At 42.0% G+C, this 24,316-nt stretch overlaps 1 protein-coding gene across 4 annotated transcripts in view; it reads left to right on the top strand.

Moving 5' to 3' along the window:
• Positions 1-24,315, top strand: part of TPR (translocated promoter region, nuclear basket protein) — a 33,983-nt gene extending 9,668 nt beyond the window's left edge. Inside the window, exons 13-51 of one of the 4 annotated variants that reach the window (XM_039726374.1) lie at positions 115-222; positions 715-941; positions 1,997-2,160; positions 2,240-2,379; positions 2,470-2,618; positions 2,871-3,033; positions 3,278-3,412; positions 4,165-4,305; positions 4,463-4,631; positions 5,096-5,262; positions 5,472-5,624; positions 6,136-6,252; positions 6,904-7,107; positions 7,197-7,381; positions 7,566-7,713; positions 8,051-8,188; positions 8,803-8,934; positions 9,194-9,324; positions 9,680-9,890; positions 10,043-10,189; positions 10,548-10,746; positions 11,368-11,573; positions 12,060-12,121; positions 13,009-13,217; positions 13,519-13,791; positions 14,574-14,722; positions 15,547-15,630; positions 15,945-16,145; positions 16,486-16,617; positions 17,201-17,291; positions 17,735-17,919; positions 18,819-18,887; positions 19,595-19,704; positions 20,346-20,452; positions 21,120-21,215; positions 21,349-21,505; positions 22,148-22,266; positions 23,139-23,237; positions 24,095-24,315. In XM_039726374.1, coding sequence (XP_039582308.1) covers positions 115-222; positions 715-941; positions 1,997-2,160; positions 2,240-2,379; positions 2,470-2,618; positions 2,871-3,033; positions 3,278-3,412; positions 4,165-4,305; positions 4,463-4,631; positions 5,096-5,262; positions 5,472-5,624; positions 6,136-6,252; positions 6,904-7,107; positions 7,197-7,381; positions 7,566-7,713; positions 8,051-8,188; positions 8,803-8,934; positions 9,194-9,324; positions 9,680-9,890; positions 10,043-10,189; positions 10,548-10,746; positions 11,368-11,573; positions 12,060-12,121; positions 13,009-13,217; positions 13,519-13,791; positions 14,574-14,722; positions 15,547-15,630; positions 15,945-16,145; positions 16,486-16,617; positions 17,201-17,291; positions 17,735-17,919; positions 18,819-18,887; positions 19,595-19,704; positions 20,346-20,452; positions 21,120-21,215; positions 21,349-21,505; positions 22,148-22,266; positions 23,139-23,237; positions 24,095-24,150 — 5,733 coding nt within the window. In that variant the 3' untranslated portion in view covers positions 24,151-24,315. The remainder of the gene's footprint in view (positions 1-114; positions 223-714; positions 942-1,996; positions 2,161-2,239; positions 2,380-2,469; positions 2,619-2,870; positions 3,034-3,277; positions 3,413-4,164; positions 4,306-4,462; positions 4,632-5,095; positions 5,263-5,471; positions 5,625-6,135; positions 6,253-6,903; positions 7,108-7,196; positions 7,382-7,565; positions 7,714-8,050; positions 8,189-8,802; positions 8,935-9,193; positions 9,325-9,679; positions 9,891-10,042; positions 10,190-10,547; positions 10,747-11,367; positions 11,574-12,059; positions 12,122-13,008; positions 13,218-13,518; positions 13,792-14,573; positions 14,723-15,546; positions 15,631-15,944; positions 16,146-16,485; positions 16,618-17,200; positions 17,292-17,734; positions 17,920-18,818; positions 18,888-19,594; positions 19,705-20,345; positions 20,453-21,119; positions 21,216-21,348; positions 21,506-22,147; positions 22,267-23,138; positions 23,238-24,094) is intronic. The other 3 variants (XM_039726375.1, XM_039726377.1, XM_039726376.1) reach the window with 3 other exon arrangements.
• The last annotated feature ends 1 nt before the right edge of the window (position 24,316 follows it).

The following is a 24,316-nucleotide window of genomic DNA, read 5'->3' as shown; positions in this document are numbered from 1 at the left end:
AGTGTAACTTTAAGAAGTTTGGTTCCCCAGGCATGTCTGCACATGCTGTTATCTCTCTGGAAAGGAATGTGTACAGCTGAGTTGTGATGTTTACTCCTGCTGGTGTGCTTGCAGGAGATCCATCGCCTGCAGGACAGCGCTGACCAAGCCAACAAACACGCCTCCTTCTTTGAGAGAGAGAGCCAGAGACTGGAAGTGCGAGTGAAGGATCTCTCCCAGCAGGTAGAGGAAATGTTGCTCTGGTTAAATGTGCTGTTTGCAGTTCAGATGTTTACTTGGAAGTTGCATTCAGCCACAGTCTTGGAGACTTTGGTTGTCCTAAGTATGTTGGTGACATTAAAGCCTCTCAGGACAGCATGGTACCTTCTGCTTTCAACACTGGAATAAGTTTAGCTGGATAGAAGTGATGCTGCTTTAGGATAATATTGTTAAGCATTTGACATGGAAAACTCAGCTATATAATTTCTTTGTTAGATTGCACTGCCCTGTGATCTGTTCACAGAACTGAACAGTTTATGTGCTTTCGATTTGTTGCCTTTTGTCAAGCTTTTTTTTCTGTCATATAATTATCTTACAAGTATTTATTCATTATAATTGTTTGCACATTGTAGGGGAAAACACCTTTATTACCAAGTCCTTTATTTTCAATATATTGGTTTTCACAGCAAACTTTAGAGTCCGTGCAGGTGTTACATGAGGAGTGTTCTCTTTCAGATCTGTGTGCTGTTAATGGAACTGGAAGAAGCCAGAGGCAACCACGTGATCCGTGATGAAGCCGTGAGCTCTGCTGACATCAGCAGCTCTTCTGAAGTGATCACTCAGCACCTGGTCTCCTACAGAAATATCCAAGAGCTTCAGCAGCAGAATCAGCGTCTCCTGGTGGCTCTTCGGGAGCTGGGGGAGGCGAGAGAAAAAGAGGAGCAAGAAACAACATCATCTAAGTAGGTCACCTCTTCCTTTTCATTAACTTTGTGCTAATTAGTAACAGGGATTCATTCAAGCATTTTTCCTTTTTTTTTCTTCTGTTATTAGTTGTGTGCAGCAGCTATGTAACTCATAAAAGCAAGGTTTTTGTAAGCTGTAGGACCTTCAGGTTTCTATTAAAATGGCTTTATAGCTTTATATCTTATAATAGGTCCTGTCATCAAAATCTGAAGTAAAAATAATTGTCAGTCTTCTAGTGACTGATTTCACACAGCAGAGCTGATTTTCAAAAAGATAAGTTTTTATTCCTGTTAGCTGAACAAAAAACTGCATGTGTGCATATCTAAATCACTACTGTAAAGGCCACAGGTGTGAATTCTGTGTGAAGGGTTCTTAGCCTGACTCTCTGCTCATGCTACTGACATCTTTGAAGTTATTCAAATTAATACATTTCTACTGTTCAGGAAACAGGCCTGCTTTCTTTTTCATCTGTAAATGGCAGTCCAAAGGCCTGTCTCCTGGCACTTTGCGGGATTCTGTCATAGGTTCACAGAATCATTAAGTTTGGAAAGATGTCCAGGGTTGAGTCCAAGCTACGCCCCAGATGTCACTAGCCCAGAGAATTATGTCTGTTCTTTTCTGTCCAGGCCTTCCTTGGACACCTCCAGGGATGGGGACTCCAACACCTCCCTGGGCAGCCCTTTCCAATGCTTAACAACCCCTTCTGTGAAAAAACTTCTTGATGTCCAACTGGAATCTCCCTTGGCACAGTTTGAGGCCATTTCCTCATGTCTGGTCCCTGTTCCCTTGGTGCAGAGCCCAACTCCCCTCAGCTGCACCCTCCTATCAGGGAGTTGTGTAGAGCCACAAGGTCCCCCCCCGAGCCTCCTTTTCTCCAGGCTGAGCCCCTTTCCCAGCTCCCTCAGCCACTCTTGGTGCTCCCAGACCCTTCCCCAGCTCTGTTCCCTTCCCTGGACACTCTCCAGCCCCTCACCATCCTTGTAGAAGGAGGGGGCCCAGAATCACCTGGACATGCCTCTCTGTGAGATGTTGAAGGCTGTTGTTGTTCCAGGATCTCTGAGCTGCAGAGCCAGCTGGATGAGGCTGTCAGTGAGCTGCAGCAGCTGCGGGAGTCGCGGCAGCACCAGCTGCAGCTCGTGGAGTCCATCATCCGCCAGCGGGACATGTTCCGCATCCTGCTCACCCAGACCACGGGGGCCATCATTCCTCTGCAAGGTACCCGGGCTGCAGGGGCTGTATGATCTGCTGTGGCAAGCAAAAGTGTTGCTTTAAAACCCCCTTTACCTTCTTGTAGCTTCAGGTATGTTACCAGAGGAGATCTGTCTTACATCTACTCCAAAGCGCCCGAATTTACCTCAGTCCATGGCAACTCCTGCTCCAGTGTCCATGAGTGAGTCTGTGGAGACTGTGGAGGCCAAGGCTGCTCTTAAGCAGGTACATTTTTCAGCAGACACTGCACAAAGCTGTCCTTTTTTCTTTTTACTTGCTTTTGGTAAGCACTTTTATGTCTGTTCTTTCCTGCAGTTGCAGGAAGTTTTTGAGAACTATAAAAAAGAAAAGGCAGAGAACGACAAGCTTCTGAATGAGCAGAATGAAAAGCTTCAGGAGCAGGTCACAGACTTGAGGTCACAAAATGCCAAGATATCCACACAGCTGGAATTTGCCTCCAAACGGTAATTCAGCTATATAAATCATTGCCTTATGGCTGCTTGATATTGTTTGTTCACTTAAACATTGATAGTGTCTAATCTGTGTAAGAACATAAAGGAAATAGTGCAGGTGAGATCAAGAGCAGAAGCTGTACTTGAGTGAGGCACGTATGTGCAAAGAGAAGCATAAAACCATGAAATACACAGCAGTGTGCTTGCCCCTGTTGAGTTGGACAGTGCACTGTGACAGACTTGCTTTGCTGTGTTCCCTGGAAGGTACGAGATGCTGCAGGATAACGTGGAAGGCTATCGCCGGGAAATCACCTCCCTGCACGAGAGAACCCAGAAGCTCACAGCTACCACTCAGAAGCAGGAGCAGATCATTAACACCATGACTCAGGACCTGAGGGGAGCTAATGAAAAACTGGCAGTGGCAGAGGTCAGTAAGTGTGTGGTACTGCAGGGTACTTCAAGGTAGCACAAGAGTTTTCCTTATGTCTCAAGTGAAGAGGGGAGATGTAAGAACATTCCGAGGTGTTTGTTTGTGCAGGGAAAGCAGAATGTCTAGTAGTTCTGTTCTTACTATATTCTTGGCTTAATTCACACGGATTTTAAAATAATACCAACTTCAATGAGTGGATTTGGGATTGACAACAAAGTTTTTATTATTTGCGGTCTTAAAGGTGAGAGCAGAAAACTTGAAAAAAGAGAAGGATATCCTGAAGATGTCAGATGTTCGCCTGACTCAGCAACGTGACTCTCTGCTGGTTGAACAAAGAGGACAGAACTTGCTGCTCACCAATTTGAGAACAATTCAGGTATGTGGTGCTATTCTTCTGCCCAGGCTGGGTCTGTCTGTTAGGGTTTTCAATAAATACCCATGAAAATCAAATAAAAGACTCGTGGGATTTGGTCTTGATGTGAATTTTTTTTGTGGTTACAAATCAACACAATATAATGTAGTTCAGCAACTTGTTTCAGCAAGTTTGGGATTCCTGTCCTATATATGGTACTCTGTTATTTACCTGGGCAAAGTCCTGAGAATTCTGAATTGATGAGAAGGATATTCACAATGAAAAGGAAACAAAACACATGAAACAAAGTGAAAGGAAAAAATTTGTAATGGCAGTTTTTATGGTAGCAAAATTTAACAGTGCCTGCAATGGTAGTTGATTTTGCTGTTACATTATAGTTACTTTTATACATTTATATAATTTATTGTAATGTGTACTGACACTTAGAATGTATTTAAGGATGCACATTTTATCATGTGACTGAATTCTGTTTCTCTAGTAGATCTTTTTTAGGTTTTTAGCCCATGGCATTAGAGTGCATGAATAATAGATAGTCTTCTAATAATATTTATTGTATTATCCTTATTAATAAGAACTTTCAAAGCTAAATCAAATGTTGTAAGCACTCCTTTTAATAATTTTCTGTATCTACCTATTATTTAATTATTCTTGGGGTGGGAGAAGTGTTGTGACAACTTCGTATGAAGTGCTGCAGTAATTCAGAAGAAAATTATTGAGGTATGTTGTAAACAAAATGCATTGTGCTCTTTTTTCAGGGAATACTCGAGAGATCTGAGACAGAAACAAAGCAGAGACTCAATAATCAGATAGAGAAACTTGAACGTGAGATATCTCAGCTGAAGAAGAAACTGGAAAGTGAGGTGGAACAAAGACATTCCCTTACCAAGAATCAAGAGGTGAGTGTAAATGTGCTGCACTTGTTTGGAGGAAAATAATGCCCCAGGTGCTTCTGCCAGAGTGCAGTGTGTCTTCTCCATACCTGACTTTTAGAAACACACTTGGCCTCTGTGCCTTTTGGGAATAATTGCAAACTGAAGAACCCTGTGCTTGCAGGTTCATATCCTGGACCTGAAGAGGCAGCTGGAGACGGAGACCAACCGTCACATCAACACAAAGGAGCTCCTGAAGAATGCCCAGAAGGAAAATGCCATGCTGAAACAGCAGCTGAACAACACTGAGGCCCAGCTCACATCCCAGTCCTCACAGAGGCCTCCTGGGAAAGGTAAAATCTTCTGCAGTTAATTTCTCTTTATGCTAAGTATTGCCATCTGCAGAATGGTAACATTCACAGTCCATAATAATTAGAATTGGGCCAACAGTACACTAAATAATAAATCACTTTGTTACTCCAATCACATATTCAGACAGATGATAACCAGCATGATTTGTTAATGTAAAATTCACATCCAAGCAGTCTTTGACAAAGGGGAAAAATAATGCAAAACTTCTTGAAGGTTTCCTTTTATTATTTGAAAGAGCTTAAATGTATTAGGCTACAGAGTTTTAAATAGTTAACAGTGTTTATTGTATTGTTTATTTTGGTGAGGGCTTACAGTTCTATGTAGGGAAGCTTTGTGAAAGTAATTGTTTTTATCATACTATTCAAAAAATACTTCTGTTTTCAGGAGAACAGTGGTTTTAACACTAAGTTAAACTTCAGTTAATGAATGTGTTCTAACATTGCAGGTCAGCCTAGTACAAATGAAGATATGGATGATCTTGTAAGTCGTCTGAGACAAGCTGAGGAGCAAGTCAATGACCTGAGAGAGAGGCTCAAGACTAGTTCCAGTAATGTGGAGCAGTACAGGGCCATGGTTCTTAGCCTGGAGGAATCCCTCAATAAGGAAAAACAAGTAATTAATTACTTATTTTTATTTACTTTGTGTTTTAGAGCAAAAATTCTCTGCTGTTTGTGATTTTCCACATTTTCAGTGTTGTTGCTCTAAATTAGATGCTGAGAATACCTATTCTGGCTTTAAATTGTTTACAAAAATCCAGTTTATTATCAGAATAATGTATTTAATTGGATAAAAAATTGATTTAATGGTGGATTTTAATGAAGGTGACAGAGGAAGTTCGTACAACAGTTGAAGCTCGTCTGAAGGAGTCTTCAGAATATCAGGCACAGCTGGAAAAGAAGTTGATGGAGTCAGAAAAAGAAAAACAAGAACTGCAGGAGGAGAAGCGTAAAGCTGTGGAGAACATGGAGCAGCAGGTAAGCTCTGACCCTGCCTGAGAGTCCCCAGGCATGGGGTCTCACAAAGCTGCCTCAGCTTCACCTGGACTTCAGCAGTGCCCTGAACCAGGTCTTTGAGTGTACACAGAGTGCCTGAATTTGTGAGAGGTTTCCAAACATGAGCTGTACATTGACAGTGTCACTTCACGGCAGTGATTGTGTGTTTAAAGCTGTCTCTGCCTGAATTTTGAGCAGGAAAACATAAGTAACAGCCTTTTTGAGAGGTTTCAGAAGGAAACTAAATGACTGTAATTAGAATTACTGCAGGCCCAACTCTGAAAGTAAAGGATTATATTTTTACTGGGAAAGATCTCTGTATATTAATAAGTCAAAATATAGAAAGTATTTGTCTCTTTTAATACTAATTTTAATCTATAAGTAATAAAATAATCACCATTATGAATGACTGTGTTCAGTACTCTGCAAATACTTTGCCACTTAGTCCTGGGTTTGTTCTTACTTTGTGTTTGTTGTTCCCATGTCACTGCAGCTTTCAGAACTGAAGAAGAGTCTGTCAGCTGTGCAGTCAGAAGTTCAGGAAGCTCTTCAGAGAGCCAGCACAGCTCTGAATAATGAACAACAGGCCAGGAGGGACTGCCAGGAACAAGTATGTTTGTGGTGTTTGCCTGTTTTAGCCAGGGTCAGCAGAATTCCTGTTAGCTTTCAGTTGAATTCAGAGCTAAACTTGTTACTCAGGGACTGGTGGAGGCAGGAAAAGTGTTGGGGGAGCACAGTCTCTATTTTGGGAGCAGCTGCATATTGAATGCAATAGATTTCTGTTTCTAAGGTCTGTTTCATTATGTAAAAAGATTGGCTTGGGAATGTAATTAACTGTTTTTAATGAATTGCTACCTTCATGCCCTGAGGAGGGGGCTGAAAATGCTCCCAACATGACAATGGTGAAAGTATTTTTCTAACCCAAAAGATAATTATCATCTTTTACGACTGTAGGGCAGTGTGATATTTAGCAGGAGCGGAAAATATTGTCTTGTTACCAATTGTTTTTTAAAGGGAATTTACTTTTCTGCAGATGGGAATTCCAGCAGCACTAATTGCTGGGATATCAAAAAACTTTTGGCTGATTAATCCAGCCCCAAATGTAGTAGATGGGCATTTCCATGTTTCCTGTGCTTGAGAATAGCAGGGATTTTGGGCAGTGGTTTTCTTCTCGCTTTGTGGTCACTTGCTTTTGTCTCTTTATACACATCAAACACACAAAATAAGTGTAGCAGAGTTCATTTGTTGTGGTTTTGTGCAGGCAATGATGGCTTCTGAAGCTCAGAACAAATATGAGCGGGAGTTGATGCTTCATGCTGCTGATGTGGAGGCACTGCAGGCCATCAAAGAGCAAGTCGCCAAGAACGCAGCGGTGAGGCAGCAGCTGGAGGAGGCTGCTCAGAAAGCAGAGTCTGAGCTCTTGGAATCCAAAGCCTCCTGGGAAGAGAGAGAGAGAATGATCAAGGTGTGATGGGCTTTATTGTTTCAGTGGGTTTTTTCAGTTAACAGAAGTTCAGCCACAGAAATCACACTCAGTGAATGGTTTTGTTTTAGGATGAAGCTTCAAAACTTGCATCCCGCTGTGAGGATCTGGAGAAACAAAATCGATTATTACATGAGCAGCTGGAGAGCATGAGCAATAAGATGGTGACTTCCATGAAAGAAGCCATCCCAACTGCTGCAAATGTTTCTCTTAGTGAGGAAGGCAAATCCCAGGAACAAATCTTGGAAATTCTTAGGTAACCTTAGCTCTGGGTTCCATCTCCTGGGGTTATAAATTAGATTTGAACTTAAATAATTCTGTATTACTTTATAATTGAAGGATAATGTTAAAAATTCAAGTGCTTTTTTGCTGATGGGAGGTGGTTGTACTACCTGAGAACATTTTCCTGGTGTGATGTGGTGTTGAACTCCTCCCTGCAGGTTTATCCGTCGGGAGAAGGAGATTGCAGAGACGAGGTTCGAGGTGGCGCAGGTGGAGAGCCTGCGCTACCGCCAGAGAGTGGAGCACCTGGAGAGGGAGCTCCAGGAGCTGCAGGACAGCCTCAATGCTGAGAGGGAGAAGGTGCAGGTATGGCTGGGGGTTAATGCTTGTGATTTCAATGAGTATAGGGCTGTTCTGGGGCTACCTGTGCCCAAAAAAGAATTGTTTTAATAATTTGGAGGTTTTTTTTAACTGGGATTGCTTATAACCAAATGGAGTATCTTGTTCTGAGTCTTATGAGAGAGTGTGGCAGTTCCAAAAATCTCGTAATTTTTTTCCCCATCTCCTGCTTCCTCATGTCTTGAATGTAGATGTAAAATAATGAATGCCATGATAGCTTTCCAGGATGGTGTTATACCAGACCCAGGTGGAGTATATGTGCATGTGCAAGCAAAACAAGTGCTTGAGTTGACTCTTTCCACAGGTAACAGCAAAAACCATTGCACAGCATGAAGAATTAATGAAGAAAACTGAGACCATGAACATACTTATAGAAACCAACAAGATGTTAAGGGAAGAGAAGGAGAGGCTGGAGCAAGAGCTGCAGCAGATACAAGCAAAGGTTAGTACTCAGCATCACATAAACCTTTCAGATATTCAGTGTATGAGTTAAATGTCAGGATATGCCATTGCTAATTACAGTAAAAATGTGATTTACATTATAATTATTCATTGAAGTCGTACACTAATGAGGAAACTTTCCATTTCCCATTTTAAAAGACTTTGGTCCATCTACACTATTGGAAAGCTTGAAGTTCAGTTCCATTTAGATGAACCTGAAAGTCAGTGTTTATCCTTGGCTAGAGGTATACCAAGAAAAAGGATATTATCAGCAATTACATTAAAAATGGCACAAGAATGCATATAAAACAGACCACAGCTTTATTAAGAATTTAAAAGGGAGATACTGCTTGTTTTAATGGCAGCTAATGCATTGGATTTTAACATTAATAATCTCTCCTATACCAAAGTATGGAGTGAGCATCTAAGATTGGGAAGTCACACCAATATTTTTTTTCTCTGTAGGATCATCCTCTGCTGTTGTCTTTGTCCTTTTCCTCCAACTGGCCACTGGAAGGGAGAGAGTTAGGAAAGAAGCTCTGTCATGACTTTTTCCTGAGGGATTCCTTCAGTCCCCTGAGATGCAGAATGTAACCCCTTACTGTGCTTTCTCAGGTACGCAAGCTCGAGGCAGACATCCTGCCCCTGCAAGAGTCGAATGCTGAGCTCAGTGAGAAGAGTGGGATGCTGCAGGCAGAGAAGAAGCTCTTGGAAGAGGATGTTAAACGCTGGAAAGCCCGGACTCAGGTGGGGATATTCCTTCTTTCAAAGAACATGATGTGGAAAAAAAGGGCCACCAGTCAAACAACTAAAAAAAGTGCTACATTTTCCTACAAAGAATAAAATATTAAGAAATATGTTTGAATTATGAAGCATTGTTCACACAGCTTCAAAGGTGGCTATTCCTTATCAAAATGCAAAAGCAATGGCTCTAATTCAAAGAGATTTTCTGGCTATAACTGTGTAATTATTTTACAAAAATGCTTCTGTTTTCTTCCCCTTCCAGCACTTACTAAGCCAGCAGAAGGACACTGATCTTGAAGAGTATCGAAAGCTGCTCTCTGAGAAGGAGGCAAATGCCAAGCGTGTCCAACAGATGAGTGAAGAAACAGGCAGGCTTAAAGCAGAAGTTGCCAGGTATGGTAATGGTCAATTTGTAAAAGGTTTGGTGCAAAGCAAAATATTCTAATTATAACTGTATCTGGGAGTGTAATTTCTTAAGTGTCTCTGTATAACTGTAAAACTTCTGGTATTCTTTCTGTGGCTTGATAACAAGCAGGTAAGGTGAAGTGAGAGTTGTTTTGTAAGCTATTAGCTGAAATTATTCCAAAGCAATATATTGTAGAATAATTTCTATTCTGTATTACAAAAACCTAGAAAATATAATCCACTACAGATAGTGCCTGTGATTTTACATAAATAAGGGATATTGAAATGTATATATGTTTTCAAGCATCTCATTTACATCTCCCTCTGATCTCTTGTCATTTAGAACTAATGCATCCTTGACTACTAGCCAGAATCTTGTTCAGAGCCTGAAGGATGAAGTAACTAAAATAAGAACAGAAAAGGACACTTTGCAGAAAGAGCTGGATGCTAAAGTGGCTGACATACAGGAAAAAGTGAAAACTATAACACAGGTCAAGAAAATCGGTCGCAGGTACAAGACCCAGTATGAGGAGCTGAAAGCACAGCATGATAAGGTAGGTAGAACTGAAATGGAGCATTCCTTAGAGTTCCTGGGGTTTGCCCAGAACTTTTCAACCAATCACTTGGCACACAAAAGCATCTTGTGAAAGTAATGACATTGTGATCAATAGTCCCCTTCAGCCTTGTACCCCTTGATGCCTTTCAGATGGTTGCTGAGTCGTCAACGCTGCCTTTGGCAGAATCACAGGAAGACCAAGTTTCTGCCCAGGAAGTACAAGAGCTAAAAGACACTCTCAGTCAAGCTGAAGTGAAGACAAAGAATTTGGAGACTCAGGTTGAAAGCTTACAAAAGGTAAGAACAGTGAGTAATTTTGGAGTACTGTTCTCCATTGCAGTCGTAAGTGTGTAACAGTGAAGAATGGGAGGGTGTTTCAATGTGTGTCACAGAAATATGGGAAGTTACCAGTTGTGCCTCTACTTTCTTGGGAAAGAGGAATCTTAAGTCTTAGTGTGTCTCATATAATTTCCTGGAATAAATGGGAAAGAGACTGCTGTTCTCCAGCTCTTGCATTCAGAGAGGACTGAACTCCTTTTGTTGCCTTTTAACCTTAATCCAGTGGCCAGCTAATACCAGCTTCTTGGAACTTGGGCCCTATATTTGCCAAAGAAGTTGGTTGTGGCCAACAAGTGCAATCTTTCTCCCTCCCTAGACAATAACAGAAAAGGAAACTGAAGTTAGAAATCTCCAGGAGCAGATAATGCAGCTACAGGCAGAACTGGCCCGTTTCCATCAAGATCTACAAGAGAAGACTACACAGGAAGAACAGCTCAGGCAACAGATCACAGAGAAGGAGGAGAAAACAAGGAAGACCTTGCTTGCAGCCAAGCAGAAAATTGCACAGTTAGCTGGTATTGTAATGCTTTTTTTTCTGTCCTCAGAGATTTTTGATTGTTTCTATGGAAAAACCTTTAGACAGGATGCTTGAATAAGGCCTGCTTCATATTTTACTGAAAAGTATTTTCTAGACTAAATGCTACAAGGATTGTTCTCACGTTTAAAATTTAATTCCTCCAGGGGATGATATAAGTACATAAGTAGTTGCACACTGGACATGGAAAAGGTTTTTTTACTTTTGGCCAGCCAACATGATATTGTTTTTGATCCTTCTGTTGATTAGAGCAGATTGGCCCTACTAACAATTTGGGTAATTCTCCCCTAAATAGAGAGTTGCAAAACACATTGTCTCCTCTGTTTTTAAATGTCACTGAGAGGAGTGATGGTGTAAGAGCTTGCTGAAAACATCTTGTTCTTTTGGGACTGCTTCTTTATGTTTTTATTTATCTATATTTATTACATATTTTCCTATCTTTAGTTTCTTTTTATTTAATTGCAATTAAGAAGGGAACTGTCTGTATTGCCTCCCAGATCTCCTTTTATAGCTTAACATTTTTAGGATTTCAGAATTGATAAAACACCCAGGTGTTCAGTGTGCGGATTCAGCAAGGCTGGGCCCTTTCTCCTTCCTCCAGGTACAAAAGAGCAGCTGACAAAGGAAAATGAGGAGTGGAAGCAGAAGAGCAGCTCCCTGGAGGAGCAGAAGACAGAGCTGGAGGTGCGGATGAGCGCCCTGAAGTCCCAGTACGAGGGGCGGATCTGCCGCCTGGAGAGGGAGCTCCGCGAGCAGCAGGAGCGGCACCACGAGCAGAGGGATGAGCCCCCAGAGTCCACAAACAAGGTACAGCATGTACACCCTGCCAGGCAGCCCTGGGACAGCAGGCAGGCCACCCCTGCCCAGCCAGGACTCAGGTGTGCCACCATGCCCTGCTCTTGGAAATCCAGATTGGCCTCAGTAAGGTTTCAGAATTTAATGTCCTGCCCTAATCAGAATTCCCAGTGCAAACAGGCAGTTCTGCTGTTCACTGTGAATCAGCCAAGGAGCTGTTCATGCTATGCCCTCTGTTTTTGTATTTTACTCATGCAGTCAGTATAATGGGTTCATGTCTCAAAGCTTCAGAAAATGCCTGAGCAGTTACCAAATTGTTTTCCAGCCTTGGTATGGCTGGTATGATTTGGTTCAGGGAATAATTACAGAGTCTGCCCAAGTAAATACCCAACAAGCATTTATTTCACAGACTTGTTAGCAAAGTGCTCAAGTGTTTTCCATGTTGCTTGCTCTGTATTGTGTGTACCTGACATGATATTTCTGGTTTTTACCTAATAGGTCCCAGAACAGCAGAGGCAAATCTCTCTCAAGTCTACTCCAGCTTCAGGTGAAAGAGGAATGTGAGTTCAAGGGGTTTGCAGAGTTTGTTATTGATATTTCTTGGGTTTATCATTATGTAGTTGCTCTTCTTTTTAGCAAACCACTGGCTTTTCATAATTTTTCTTAAACAACTGTGAAGATGCTGACTGACATAATGCATTTGTCCTGTTTTCTCAGCTATGTCTAATCAATAGGGCTTTTAAGCTGCAAGATGTCATATTAACCACCAGGAACATGGTATCTGGGAAACATGGAAGGTTTTTTAAAAATGTTTTCAGCCTTCAAGTTTTTAAAATTGTGTAATTTTGATTGTTAGTTTTAACCTTTTTGGTTTTGGGAAGGATCTTCCTTGTGCAATAATAAGAAATGGACTGAATGATAACTCTAATGACAGATAAAATAGTTATTTGCCTAAGCTCGGAAATGGGAAATATTGCTGTACTACTGAGCTGGGATAACAACTCCCTCTCAGTTATTATGAAATGCATCCTTTAGACAGCAAGACTTTCAAAAATGTCTCTTAAAATGTGGCTGGCCCTTGTCTCAGCCAAGACATGGTGTCACTCTGTATTGAGTGAATCAGTTTTGATGTAAGACATGTTACTCACTGTAATAAAGTCCCAGCACAGCCAGCAGTACAAACATTTCGATCAGCTACTAGATTCCCACTTGATTACCTTGGAAGAAACCTGTCAGTTCCCCAAGCTGGACAAAATGCTATTGATGGCATAGTATTTTTCTCTTCTTTAACTATAAAAAGTTTTGAAGACAATTCCTTAGGCTGTTTTCAGGCTTTTAAATTTAAAAGCTTTTAAAAAACAGTGTTTCTGACTATGAAAATATACTTGTTTGTTATTTTTAAAGTCTGCTTTCTGTACCATGATGAAACCAATCTCCTGTTTTTCAGTGCCAGCACTTCAGATCCCCCAACAGCAAACATTAAACCAACTCCTGTTGTGTCAACTCCCAGTAAAGTGACTGCTGCTGCAATGGCTGGGAATAAGTCTACTCCAAGAGCCAGCATCCGTCCCATGGTGACTCCTGCCACAGTCACCAATCCCACCACTACCCCCACAGCCACAGTTATGCCAACAACACAGGTGGAGACTCAGGAAGGTGAGCTTTTTACTGTAGTATAAGGACCCTCACTACTCAGAAGTGCTGCCTTTGCCTTGAAATGGTGGCAGTCAGTTTGGAAGGGCCACAGACAGTGTCACTGTCCCTGCAACTCTTGCAGTGTCACACTTCCATGACCATTCTGCTTGCAGCAAAGTTCATGGTTCCTCAGCTGGAGATGTGCATAACATGAATTCATCTGTAGAACACTGAATGTGCTTGTTCAGGGCATCCTGAGAGGGAGAAGGTGAGCTGTGCTGGATGAATGAGGATCCTGACTGTGCTGCTGTTTGCCTTCCAGCCATGCAGTCGGAAGGACCCGTGGAGCACGTGCCAGTGTTCGGGAGTGCCAGTGGCTCCGTGCGCTCCACCAGCCCCAACGTGCAGACATCCCTGCCCCAGCCCATCCTGACTGTGCAGCAGCAGACACAGGCCACTGCCTTCGTGCAGCCCACCCAGCAAAGCCACGCTCAGATCGAGCCTGCAGCTCAGGAGCCTGCCCCTGCCATCGTGGAGGTGGTGCAGAGCTCCCAGATAGAGAGGCCCTCCACCTCCACAGCTGTGTTTGGCACAGGTTGGTGTCATTTTGTAGCCCTGCCTTGCTCAATAGTTCCTTGTAGGTAGCTCCAGTTGGACCTTTGGCCACAGGCCTCACTTCAGTTTGGACCTTTTCCCCCTCCCTTAGTTTACTGTACAATTTAAGAACTTCTGAAGTTAGGCTTCCTTCTTGAGCTGTCAGAAATGGTGCCTCTTAATTGCTGTTGGCACTGCATTCCTTAAACACAGTTTTATTTTCTTTTTACTTTGTCTTTTTCAGGGCAGCTTTGGAGTTTAATACATTAAACCTTACTGGCTCTGTTTCCATGGCACTATGAGCAAGGTTAATTTTAGGAGCCATGAGTAAGCTACTTAACCTTGAATTTAAAATATAGGAAGTACTCTAAAGCTATTCACTGTAATACACTCTTGCACATCTGTTTGTCCTACACAGTGCAAACAGAACATTTGTTCCCCCAAAAAAACATTTCTGCAGACTGCTGGGGTTCTCTTTTTCCAGCTGATACTCTCTTAAAAATTTTGGGTGTACTTATCCAAAGCAAAGATGTTGGAAGGAATATTTCGGTTGTACCCTGGGGCTTATACTTAGGGTCAGTTAAGTTGTGAATAAAGGCCTGAGAGCTTCAAACTTGTAAATAAAGGGGTTGATGTTTTCCTGGCCTAGGAAGCAGCTTGGTGCAATTCTGATTGTTTGTCATTCGTGCCAAAATGGAGGTGATCTTCAGAGGAAAATAGCAAAGCTTTTGATTTCTGGTTTGTACATGTGTTGTTCTGAAAATAACTGAGAGGTCTTTGCAGTTTCAGCTACCCCCAGTTCCTCACTGTCTAAACGCTCCCGAGAGGAAGAGGAAGACAACACTGTGGAGAATTCAGACCAGATCTCTGAGGAAACAGTGGATGCACCTACTTCAAAGAAACTGAGAATCATGCAGAGAGTTGGGCCTGAGGTTTGCACAAACATGAAGTGCTACTACTTAATCTTTGTAGGATTTGAATGGGAAGAAAAAATGTGTTACTTTAGAGCAAATCAGTGAATTCTTAATTGACTTTCTAATCTGTTGGAGAGGAAGCAATTATATTTGGGTATCCAAAAATGCAGAGGATAAACCAATTCAACTGAATGATGTAGATCTTAACCTGTAGAGGGGTTAAGATTGGAGAGGAAGAGAGAGGGCCATATCCTAGGATTGAGGAGGAAGAAGTTCAGACTTCTTTCAGTGGAGTTCAGAAAGTTTTTATCTACAGTAATTCTGGACAAAAATACAGGGATTTAGGAGATGGGAAGCAAAGATGAGTTGCTGAAAAAGCCTACAGAAGATGCATGTGAAAGTTGGTGTGAGGGATTTGGGATATGCTGTGAAAAAGGGATAAAATGGATGAGACAAAACTTCACAGTGCTAAGGAAGCCAATGATATTTTATTAACCTTGTGCCAGAGGGATGTTCATAAGAGAAAAAGGGCAGGGTTGTGTAAGAACATTACCACTTAAGGATCTGGGAGGCTGGAGGTAGAATGGGAAGCTTTGATGATTTGTTTTTAATCCTGAAAAGATAGAGGTATGCTGAGGTCCAGTGGGCTGGGGAAGTTGTATTTCTCCAGGGCAGGGAAGTGAGATTTTTGATAAAAGCATTGCTAAGGAAGCAGGAGAAAATGTTGCCCATAATCTTTGTGGTAAAAGGTAATTTTTATTGAAGACGTAAAAAAAAAAAAATCTCAATCATGTTTAATGCTAAATATATGCTTTAAATGAGAAAAATATTTGTTCTTCCAGGAGGAAGTGACAGCAGAAGAGAGCACGGATGGAGAGGTGGAGGCACAAACATACAATCAAGACTCACAAGACTCCATTGGAGAAGTAAGCATATTTGAAGAGCAAAAATCTTCAGCAGAAATAGCCATCTGCCCCAAAAACTCTCAGTACATTTAGAAGTGAAATCTCAAATGGAATCCTGCAGGTTTCCCATGGAAACCACTTAAAATGTTTTAAAGTTTAGGCTTGAACTGTTCAGTCACTGACAGTCACCTGTCACATTCCCTTTTGTCCTCTCCTCTGGTCAGTTTAAGGAACAGCAAGAGCTGTCCTCTAAGCATCAGAGTCTGGTTCCCTTGGTGTTGATTGTGGTGCATTGAGTTTTGTTTGTTCTGCTGATTACCTTTGCTCTTTGGCAGGGTGTGACACAGGGGGAGTACGCGGCCATGGAGGACAGCGAGGAGACTTCCCAGTCCATCCCAATAGATCTGGGATCCCTTCAGTCAGACCAGCAAAACACTTCCTCCTCTCAGGATGGCCAGTCCAAGAGAGATGATGTGATTGTAATTGATAGTGATGATGAAGATGACGATGATGAAGAAAATGAAGGGGAGCAGGAAGTATGTATATCATGGAATTCCTTTATGATTTTGTCTTTCATCAGATGTAAAACTCGCCAGGCAGGATTAATTTAATCAAAATATTTTTGACTGAGTAAGTGGTCTGTATTTATGTTGCCTGAACTTGTAGTGTTTTAAAGCTACCTGCTAATTCACCTTGAATTTTTCTTTTACCTTCCTTTATCTGAACCCTCAGGCTTTTCCATCTTCCTTCCTACCCTTGTGCTGTTGAAGAGGGAGAGAGGGAGTGTCTGGGTGGGTGTTGATCTGTGCACCACATCCAGCCTATTCCATTCCCCTTTCTGCATTTCCCTAAGGCTCTTTTATTGTCTCATCACAGGATTATGATGATGAGGAAGAGGAGGACGAGGATGATGATGAAGACACAGGGATGGGAGATGAAGGTGATGACAGCAATGAAGGAACTGGTAGTGCTGATGGCAATGATGGATATGAAGCAGATGATGCTGAGGTGAGATTTGTACTTTTCTTTTGTAGCCTGGTAAATTTCAACAAATTTCAGCAAATCAATGCTGTAATGTACAAACATCTTTTGTAGCCTGGTAAATTTCAACAAATCAGTGCTGTAATGCACAAATGTGAATGCTTGGAAGAGAAAATCCTGGTATGAATTCATCCCCAAAAGTTGAAGGATGATACTGAGTCATGGTAATTTCTTACAAGTGGTGTTTTCACAAAAAAAATCAACTAGGAATGTTTAAGAGGGCTGAATGAAAATACAAACTACAGTAGCCAGCAGCAAATACTGTAGTTGCAAAACTGATGAGGCTTTTGAAGAGCTGGATATTTCACTATCTGTTGTTATTCAGTGATGGTGGCTACATTGTTCAGGTTTGTACGTGCACAGGTACTGAAAACTTCTGAAATCTCATACAGTTGAATATGTTTACCTAATGCTGTAGATACTTAGAGAAATCTTTTAAGATTGTTGTATATTTTACTTTTTTTACTTTCTGAATACTTTTATACTGCTCTTATATTATCTTTACAACCTATAATTTGTTTAGTCATGCTCTGTTTATGTGGGATTTCAGGGTGCTGATGGTACAGATCCTGGAACAGAGACTGAAGAGAGCATGGGAGGAGCTGAAAGCAACCAGAGGGCAGCAGATTCCCAAAACAGTGGTATAGTTATTCCATGTTTCTTCACAGTCTGTGTATATAGTGGGAGGGAAACGTAGAAGCTCTTTTCCATGTGTTGAAATCTGCACTTAAAAGTAAAAATATCAGTGAAATACTAAAGGCCATTTCAACATGCGGTGTGGATTCTTTTGAAATGATCTTTTCTGGATTTGTTCTAAATTCTTTTGAAAATCCTGCAAGCTCCGGTTGCTGTGGAAACTTAATGGCTCAGTGGATTAATCTGTCTCTAAATCAGCATCTGAATAATTAATGCTTTGTTTCATTGCTGGAGTTGTAGCTGGCACAAGTCCTCTTCAAGTGATTTTTACATAACAATACTGGGCTTGCAAGGGAAAAATGAGTTAATTCGTGGCAGAACTGGAAAATTTGCCTTCATGTATCCAGCTTGGTTCCTAGGGTTTTCCCCCTGTGTATTTGTGTTGTAGGAGAAGGGAGCACGAGTGCTGCAGAGTCCACGTTTGCCCACGAGAGCCTGAGGGAGCAGCAGCCATCATCGGCGTCCGAGCGCCAGGGCCCGCGGCCCCCGCAGTCCCCAAGGAGGCCACCACACCCTCTGCCCCCACGGCTCACCATCCACGCCCCTCCCCAGGAGCTGGGGCCCCCAGTGCAGGTATAAGCCAGCTCTAGCACCTCAGAAGACTTGGGGATAAATTGCTGTATGATTTCTTATCAATAAAATCCATTAGGAAAGGTGTTGCCAGCTGTTCGGCATGATAGAAATGTACCTGAGCAAAGGGGTTGAGTGGGTGTCATCCTGCAGATGATGGCTGGACAGGGAATGTGCAAATCCATCCCCAGTGCCTTACTGCTTTTTATCTTGGAATTCTTATTATATTATACCAGTACTACGTCAGTCAGTGGCTGATGATATTTCCACTCAAAAAGCTTTTCTTAGCTCAGATTTGAAGGATTTTTATGAGTTGCTCCAGTGTAGATGGGAAAATAAATGGCAGCATTCCTTTGCCCAAGTTAAACCTTTCACAGTCAGTGCCTGATCCAAGATTATACTTTGTTGAGGACCTGTTGATTTTGTAAATTAAAACATCACAACAGGAATTCTTCAAAAATACCCTGACTGAAATGATCCTTTACCATTAACTGAGGCTTGGAATCACAATATTTCTGTGAGCAAGTTTTCTGTATTCAGTAGAGACTTGAGTAAATTATTACTGTCACTTCCCCAGAATATACACATTGTCCCCCAGAGAGTGTGCTGGGGCACTGCCCAGGCTCCCCAGGGAAGAGACAGAGCACCAAGGCTGCCAGAGCTCCAAGAGTGATTGGACAATGCTCTCAGGCTCTTCCTGGGTTTCTTGGGTCTGTCCTTCATGCAGGGGTTGGACTTGATGATCCTTGTGGGTCCCTTCCAGTTCAGGATATTCTGTGATTCCATGGTGATTGCCATACTTGCTCATTTAGCTGGTATCCTTGGCTCTGAATGAGCACTTGTATGTTGTTAGAATTCCAGGACCACATTCACACAACTTCCCCCATTTCTTTCCCATAAAGAGAATCCAGATGACTCGGAGACAGTCGGTGGGGAGAGGGCTTCAGCTGACCCCTGGGATAGGTGGAATGGTGAGTGTATCAGAATCTACTACTAATGCCCTGCTTTGAGGGAACATTTCTAACTCTTGAGGTTACTTTAGTTTTTAAAGAAGCCTGGCTGCTGACTTCAGGGGTGGGATGGTCTCTGTAGTCTTACAGAAAATATCTTACTCCTGTTGATTCCTGTATTTATGGAAGGCAAAGATTAGAAAACTCTCAGGAAACAAAAGGCTTCAAAAGAGGCTCAACTGGTTTTGTCTAAGATGATTTTATTTACTTGTTTTTAGAGTCAGTCAAAGTGGCTGTGTTGCTGGAAAAGATAATACTAAGTTCAGCCTCATCCTAAAGGAACAAGGCTAACTTAGGCTGTCTCCATCAGCTAATTTTGAACCTTTTATTCAGCTGTATTTGGCAGAACAAATGCAGGTTCAGTGACAGAAAAGAGACTGACTGGGTAAAGTACCTTCACAAGGCTAACTTAGGCTGTCTCCATCAGCTAATTTTGAACCTTTTTATTCAGCTGCATTTGGCAGAACAAATGCAGCTTCAGTGACAGAAGAGAGACTGACTGGGTAAAGTACCTTTTGTGAGACCAAAGGCATCAGCTTTAGATGTCTGAAATTAAACAAAAATTTTGTTAGAGCTAAATCTGTCTTTGTTTTGCTGGACTATGTGGAAAAATCAACCTTTAACTCAGCTGGTAAAAACTGGAAATACATTGTAGGCTCTCATATCAGTCTCTTTTTTTCCAGCAGCAGCACTTCTTTGATGATGAGGACAGAACAGTTCCAAGCACACCAACTCTTGTAGTTCCACATCGTACAGATGGATTTGCAGAAGCCATTCAGTAAGTAGATGTGAAAAGAAAAAGTTAAAAAAAAGCCTTTTCTCTATTCTTTATTCTACTTCTTTCTATTTTTCAGTGAAATTAAAATAAATTTAAATTAAATGAACTTGTGATTGAAGTAACATGGTAGGTGGTAGGATAGATAACTGCATGTGCAGATAAGTAATTATTGTTTGAATTGTGTGTCATATAACTGATCAGCAAATTAGGAAGTGAATATTCTCCAGTGTATTGTAACCTGGTGATTTAAGAAGAGATTAAACAAACAAAAAAGTTCTATCAAATTTCCTTCCTTGTTCTTCCTCCCTCCCCATTGGTATTGCCAATGAAAGTAGGAAAAGTTACTTCCATTTTTGCTTTTGGGATGTTCTGGACATGTCCAGCAATCCACTTAAAATTCTGAGAGTTCATAGAATGGATAAGTAAAGAATATTCTCTTCAGGACTGTTGTACTGATTTTGAATGCATTCCTAATAATTTGAGAGCTAATTGCTGTTTATTTAGCAGTAGCTCAGCTGATTTTTATGGTCAGTATTAGCTCATTTTGTCTCATGCTTGATTTGTTCTCTTGGTCAGAAAGTTCTCCCCCCTGCCCCGATCTTTGGGGAAGTTGCAGAATTCCTGAAGTCTGTATTTTCCAGTTCCCCCCAGGTAGCTGGAGTTCCTCGGTTCAGATTTGGGCCCCCTGAAGATATGCCACAAACCAGCTCCAGTCACTCTGATCTTGGGCAGCTGGCATCACAAGGAGGTAAAGCAGTTCTGGGCTCTCTTTTCTGTGAGTCTTTGAGTGAAGAAGAGCGAATTCAGTCAACAAAACACAATTCTTCACACAATGCTTCAGGAAATTGTTGAAGTGTGGAAACCTGCAACTCTTCAATAATGGTCAGCAGGGAGAGAATAACAGAAATTGAGAAGATGTTATCTTCAAGCTGCTACATTTATAGTCATGTTAGGATTTTGAAATTGAATGAAATATTGAAGGAATGGTTTTTAACTGCAATTTTACTATTGGTTGTGGCTTCCCTGTAGTGAAACGTTAGGGGGAAATATCAAATGAAAAGAAATCTTTGGGCTATATCCTTATCTGCTCAGAGATGGCCAGGCTGTTGTGTTTGCTGTTGGTCTGAATCTGTCCCTTTCCTCGGCATCCCTGTTGGCATGGAACACAGGCTATTCTCTGAAGAAAGCTCACAGAAAAATAATGCAATGATGAAAGTTAAAAAAGCAGTAATACTTTCAAGGTTTTACCTTCCAATAAATCGTTATCAGCTCTAGCAGTAAATCAAAACAAAATAACAAAAACCTGATTAAATACAAGTGACTGGATTTTATCAGGTAGCCAGAGGGAAGACATTGGTTAATCCTTTTTATAGCCACTCATTTGGATGGATTGTCACTGGAACTTTGTGTTGCAGGTTTAGGGATGTATGAAACCCCACTGTTCCTTGCCCACGAGGAGGAATCAGGGGGTCGCAGTGTCCCCACAACACCGTTACAAGTGGCAGCACCGGGTAAGTGGCAGAGATTTGCAGAGCGAAGCAGGGAATGATTCCCCATTGCTGCTCCTCAGGGCAGCCTGTCCCCGAGCTGCCTGTGCTGTCACGGGCTCTGTGGGCAGGGCCTGAGGGTGTCTGTGCCCCGCAGTGACGGTGTTCACGGAGAGCGCCTCAGCCGACGCCTCGGAGCACGCGTCGCAGTCGGTGCCCATGGTCACCACCTCCACCGGCAGCCTGTCCACCACCACCGAGCCCGGCGCCGGCGACGACGCCGACGAGGTCTTCGCAGAGGCAGAGTCTGAAGGGTAAAGCACCACTGCTGCTCTGGTTCACTGACACATCCACTGTCACCCAGGGGCAGCTCAGACAGCGCTTTGTAGTGCTGTGGGGAAGGACAATCTGACTCTTCATCCAAAACCAATGATCTACTGATGATTTTCTGCTGATCTTCTCCTTGGGGTTTAACAAAGTTAATATAAAAGTCACCAAAAAAAATTACTATTTTTTAAGAATGCAGAGCACTCTGCAGTAGTCATACTGATGTTAAAGGCACAGGTTGAAGGATCAGTTTGTAGAATAAAGACTAAGGCAGTCCTGCGTAATACAGAAAATCACTCCTCATGCAAAGCACACATGTATGATTAAGTCACCCAGTTAAGACAGTGCATGTACAAAAGATGAAGCACAGGGCTGGAATAAGCCGTTCTTAGTGAATTTTGTAAACAAATAATTTTGTCTTTTGTTTTATAATATTTATAATAATTGCTATATTTTGTAGTATGGTGAAGTTAAGATCTAAAAGGGGACAGTTTATCATTTTATGCTATATTTTACTTTTGATTTTCATTGAATCTTTGTGTTCCAAGACAGGGGTTGTTTTTTTCTGGACCTTTTTGAAGCTGTGCAAATATACTTACATGGTTCTCCTCCTCCACCTTCCCTTCTAGCATTACTTCAGAAGCAGGCCTAGAAATCGATAGCCAGCAAGAAGAAGAATCTGTTCAAGCATCTGATGAGTCAGATCTTCCTTCAACTAGTCAGGATCCTCCTTCCAGTTCATCTGCAGGTACAGAATAATCACAATAATAGTTTGTACCTTTTCATTAAGAGTGAGAATTCCTTTGTCCAGCATTGTGGCTGGTAGTCAGGATACACAAAATAAGATAAAACTCTTAGAATCACAGACTCATAGAATGGTGGAATGGATCTTGAAGCCAATCCAGTGCCATCCCTGCCTTGGGCAGGGACACTTTCCACTAGACCAGGTTGTTTCAAGCTTTGTCCAGCCTGGCCTTGAACACTTCCAAGAACCCACAGCTGCTCTGGGCACCCTGTGCCAGGGCTTCCCCACCCTCACAGGGAACAATTCCTTCCCAGTGTCCCATCTGACCCTGCCCTCTGGCAGTGGGAAGCCATTTCCCCTTGTCCTGTCACTGCATCCCTTGTCCCAAGTCCCTCTCCAGCTCTCCTGAAGCCCCTTTAGTCATTGGAAGGGGCTCCAAGGTCTCCCCAGATTATCTTAGCGCAAGATCATAATTTGATGCCTATAGATTCTTTGGTACTTTGGTAAATCATTTTTCCTTGGTCCGCAGTAACTGGAGTAGGCCAAAAAAGAATAACACTTCAAGGAGCAAACATTACTGGTACTTTGGTGATTTATCCACTGGCATATTTGATGTCAGTTTTAAAATATTTTAATTAAATTGTCAAGCAACAATAAGTTAATCTCTGTTGAGTTAACAATTAACCTCCTTGTACAGAGAGCAAAAGAAATCCCAGACTTGTTTTGAAGCTTTTATTTATGTTAGAGAAGAGGTCAATGAAATTGAAGGAGGCACCTTCATCATTCTAAAGTAAAGAAAGCATAACACATACCAAAACATGTAAAGATGAGAACCTGGCAGGCACAGCCACCCTTTCTTTCTGCCTCTCCCACAGACACGAGCAGCACTCAGCCCAAGTCCCTGCGCCGTGTCCGGCTGCAGCCCCCGACGCTGAGGACGGGCGTGCGTGGCCGGCAGTTCAACAGGCAGAGGGGTAAGTGCTCCTGGCTGCTCCCAGCCAGGCTGGCCGTGCTGGCAGGCAGGGAGGGAGTGACACAGCAGCCTGCCCTCGAGATTGGTGTGTGACCCTAAGAGCTCTAGTTTGGGTTTAGTGTGTTAGGCTGAGCAGATTTCGGACAGGCAAACTTCCTTCTGCCATAGCACCTGGCTCTTATCAGTAGAGAGAATGTAAAAGGGCATTAGATCTTCAAAGTTTTAAAGTAAGGTTTCAGAAGTCTATTAGGACAGCAGTTTAGAAACTTCTGGTTTTAGCATTTCCATTTGGTACATTAAGGATTCCAGTTATATCAATGTATACTCATTGAAAAAAGCTTTATTGGAAGTATTACAGGTTTTTCAGTGTAAAAGAGTTAAACCACAGCACGAAATTATTTTTGCAACTTCTGTATTAAAAAAAAAAAAAAAGCCTTTGATGGATTTTGTTCTGTTTTGCACTATTTTAACATTGTAGAAGACTCAATATTAGCATTGAAATACAGATTTAATGGTATTAAGGGGAAAAATAAGGAGGTGGGGCTAGGATAGATTTTCTTCCATCTGTCACCATTTTTTTTAATAACAAAAAGGAGGGACTAACTTATTTCAGATGTGGTAAGAGTCTTCTGTTCATTGGTTTGGCTCAGGATCACAAGTCACCCCCAGCCTTTTGCATGACACAGGTGACATGTGCATGTGTCACCAGGCTTAGGGGCCAGAGGGGGAACTTGAACTGTATCAGAAGGGAACCACTCCACTGCCCTGACAATGCTTATGGAAAGATGAAGTATCACCTCTGAAATGGTTGATTAGAAGGTTTTATACTAATGCACTTGGTTTTTTTTCTCTGCACAGGTGTAACTCACGCCATGGGAGGCAGAGGAGGCCTGAACAGAGGAAACATTAGTTAAATGAAATGTAAAGGACTTCCAGCTGTGTATACAAAATGCCAGTTTGCCTGTGGTTGCTTAGTGTAATGAAGCCAGAGCTTGAAGCAGCATTTTAATACTTAGAGTTGTGTGCACATATTTCAATGTCTTTTATTAATAAAATTAGAAAAAACATTGACATCCAAAT

This window comes from Passer montanus, unplaced genomic scaffold (genome assembly GCF_014805655.1).
Source record: "Passer montanus isolate IOZ18808 unplaced genomic scaffold, ASM1480565v1 scaffold58, whole genome shotgun sequence".
Lineage (NCBI taxonomy): Eukaryota > Metazoa > Chordata > Aves > Passeriformes > Passeridae > Passer > Passer montanus.
Note: the sequence above shows the minus strand (reverse complement) of the source record. Positions and strands in the feature narration are given on the sequence as shown.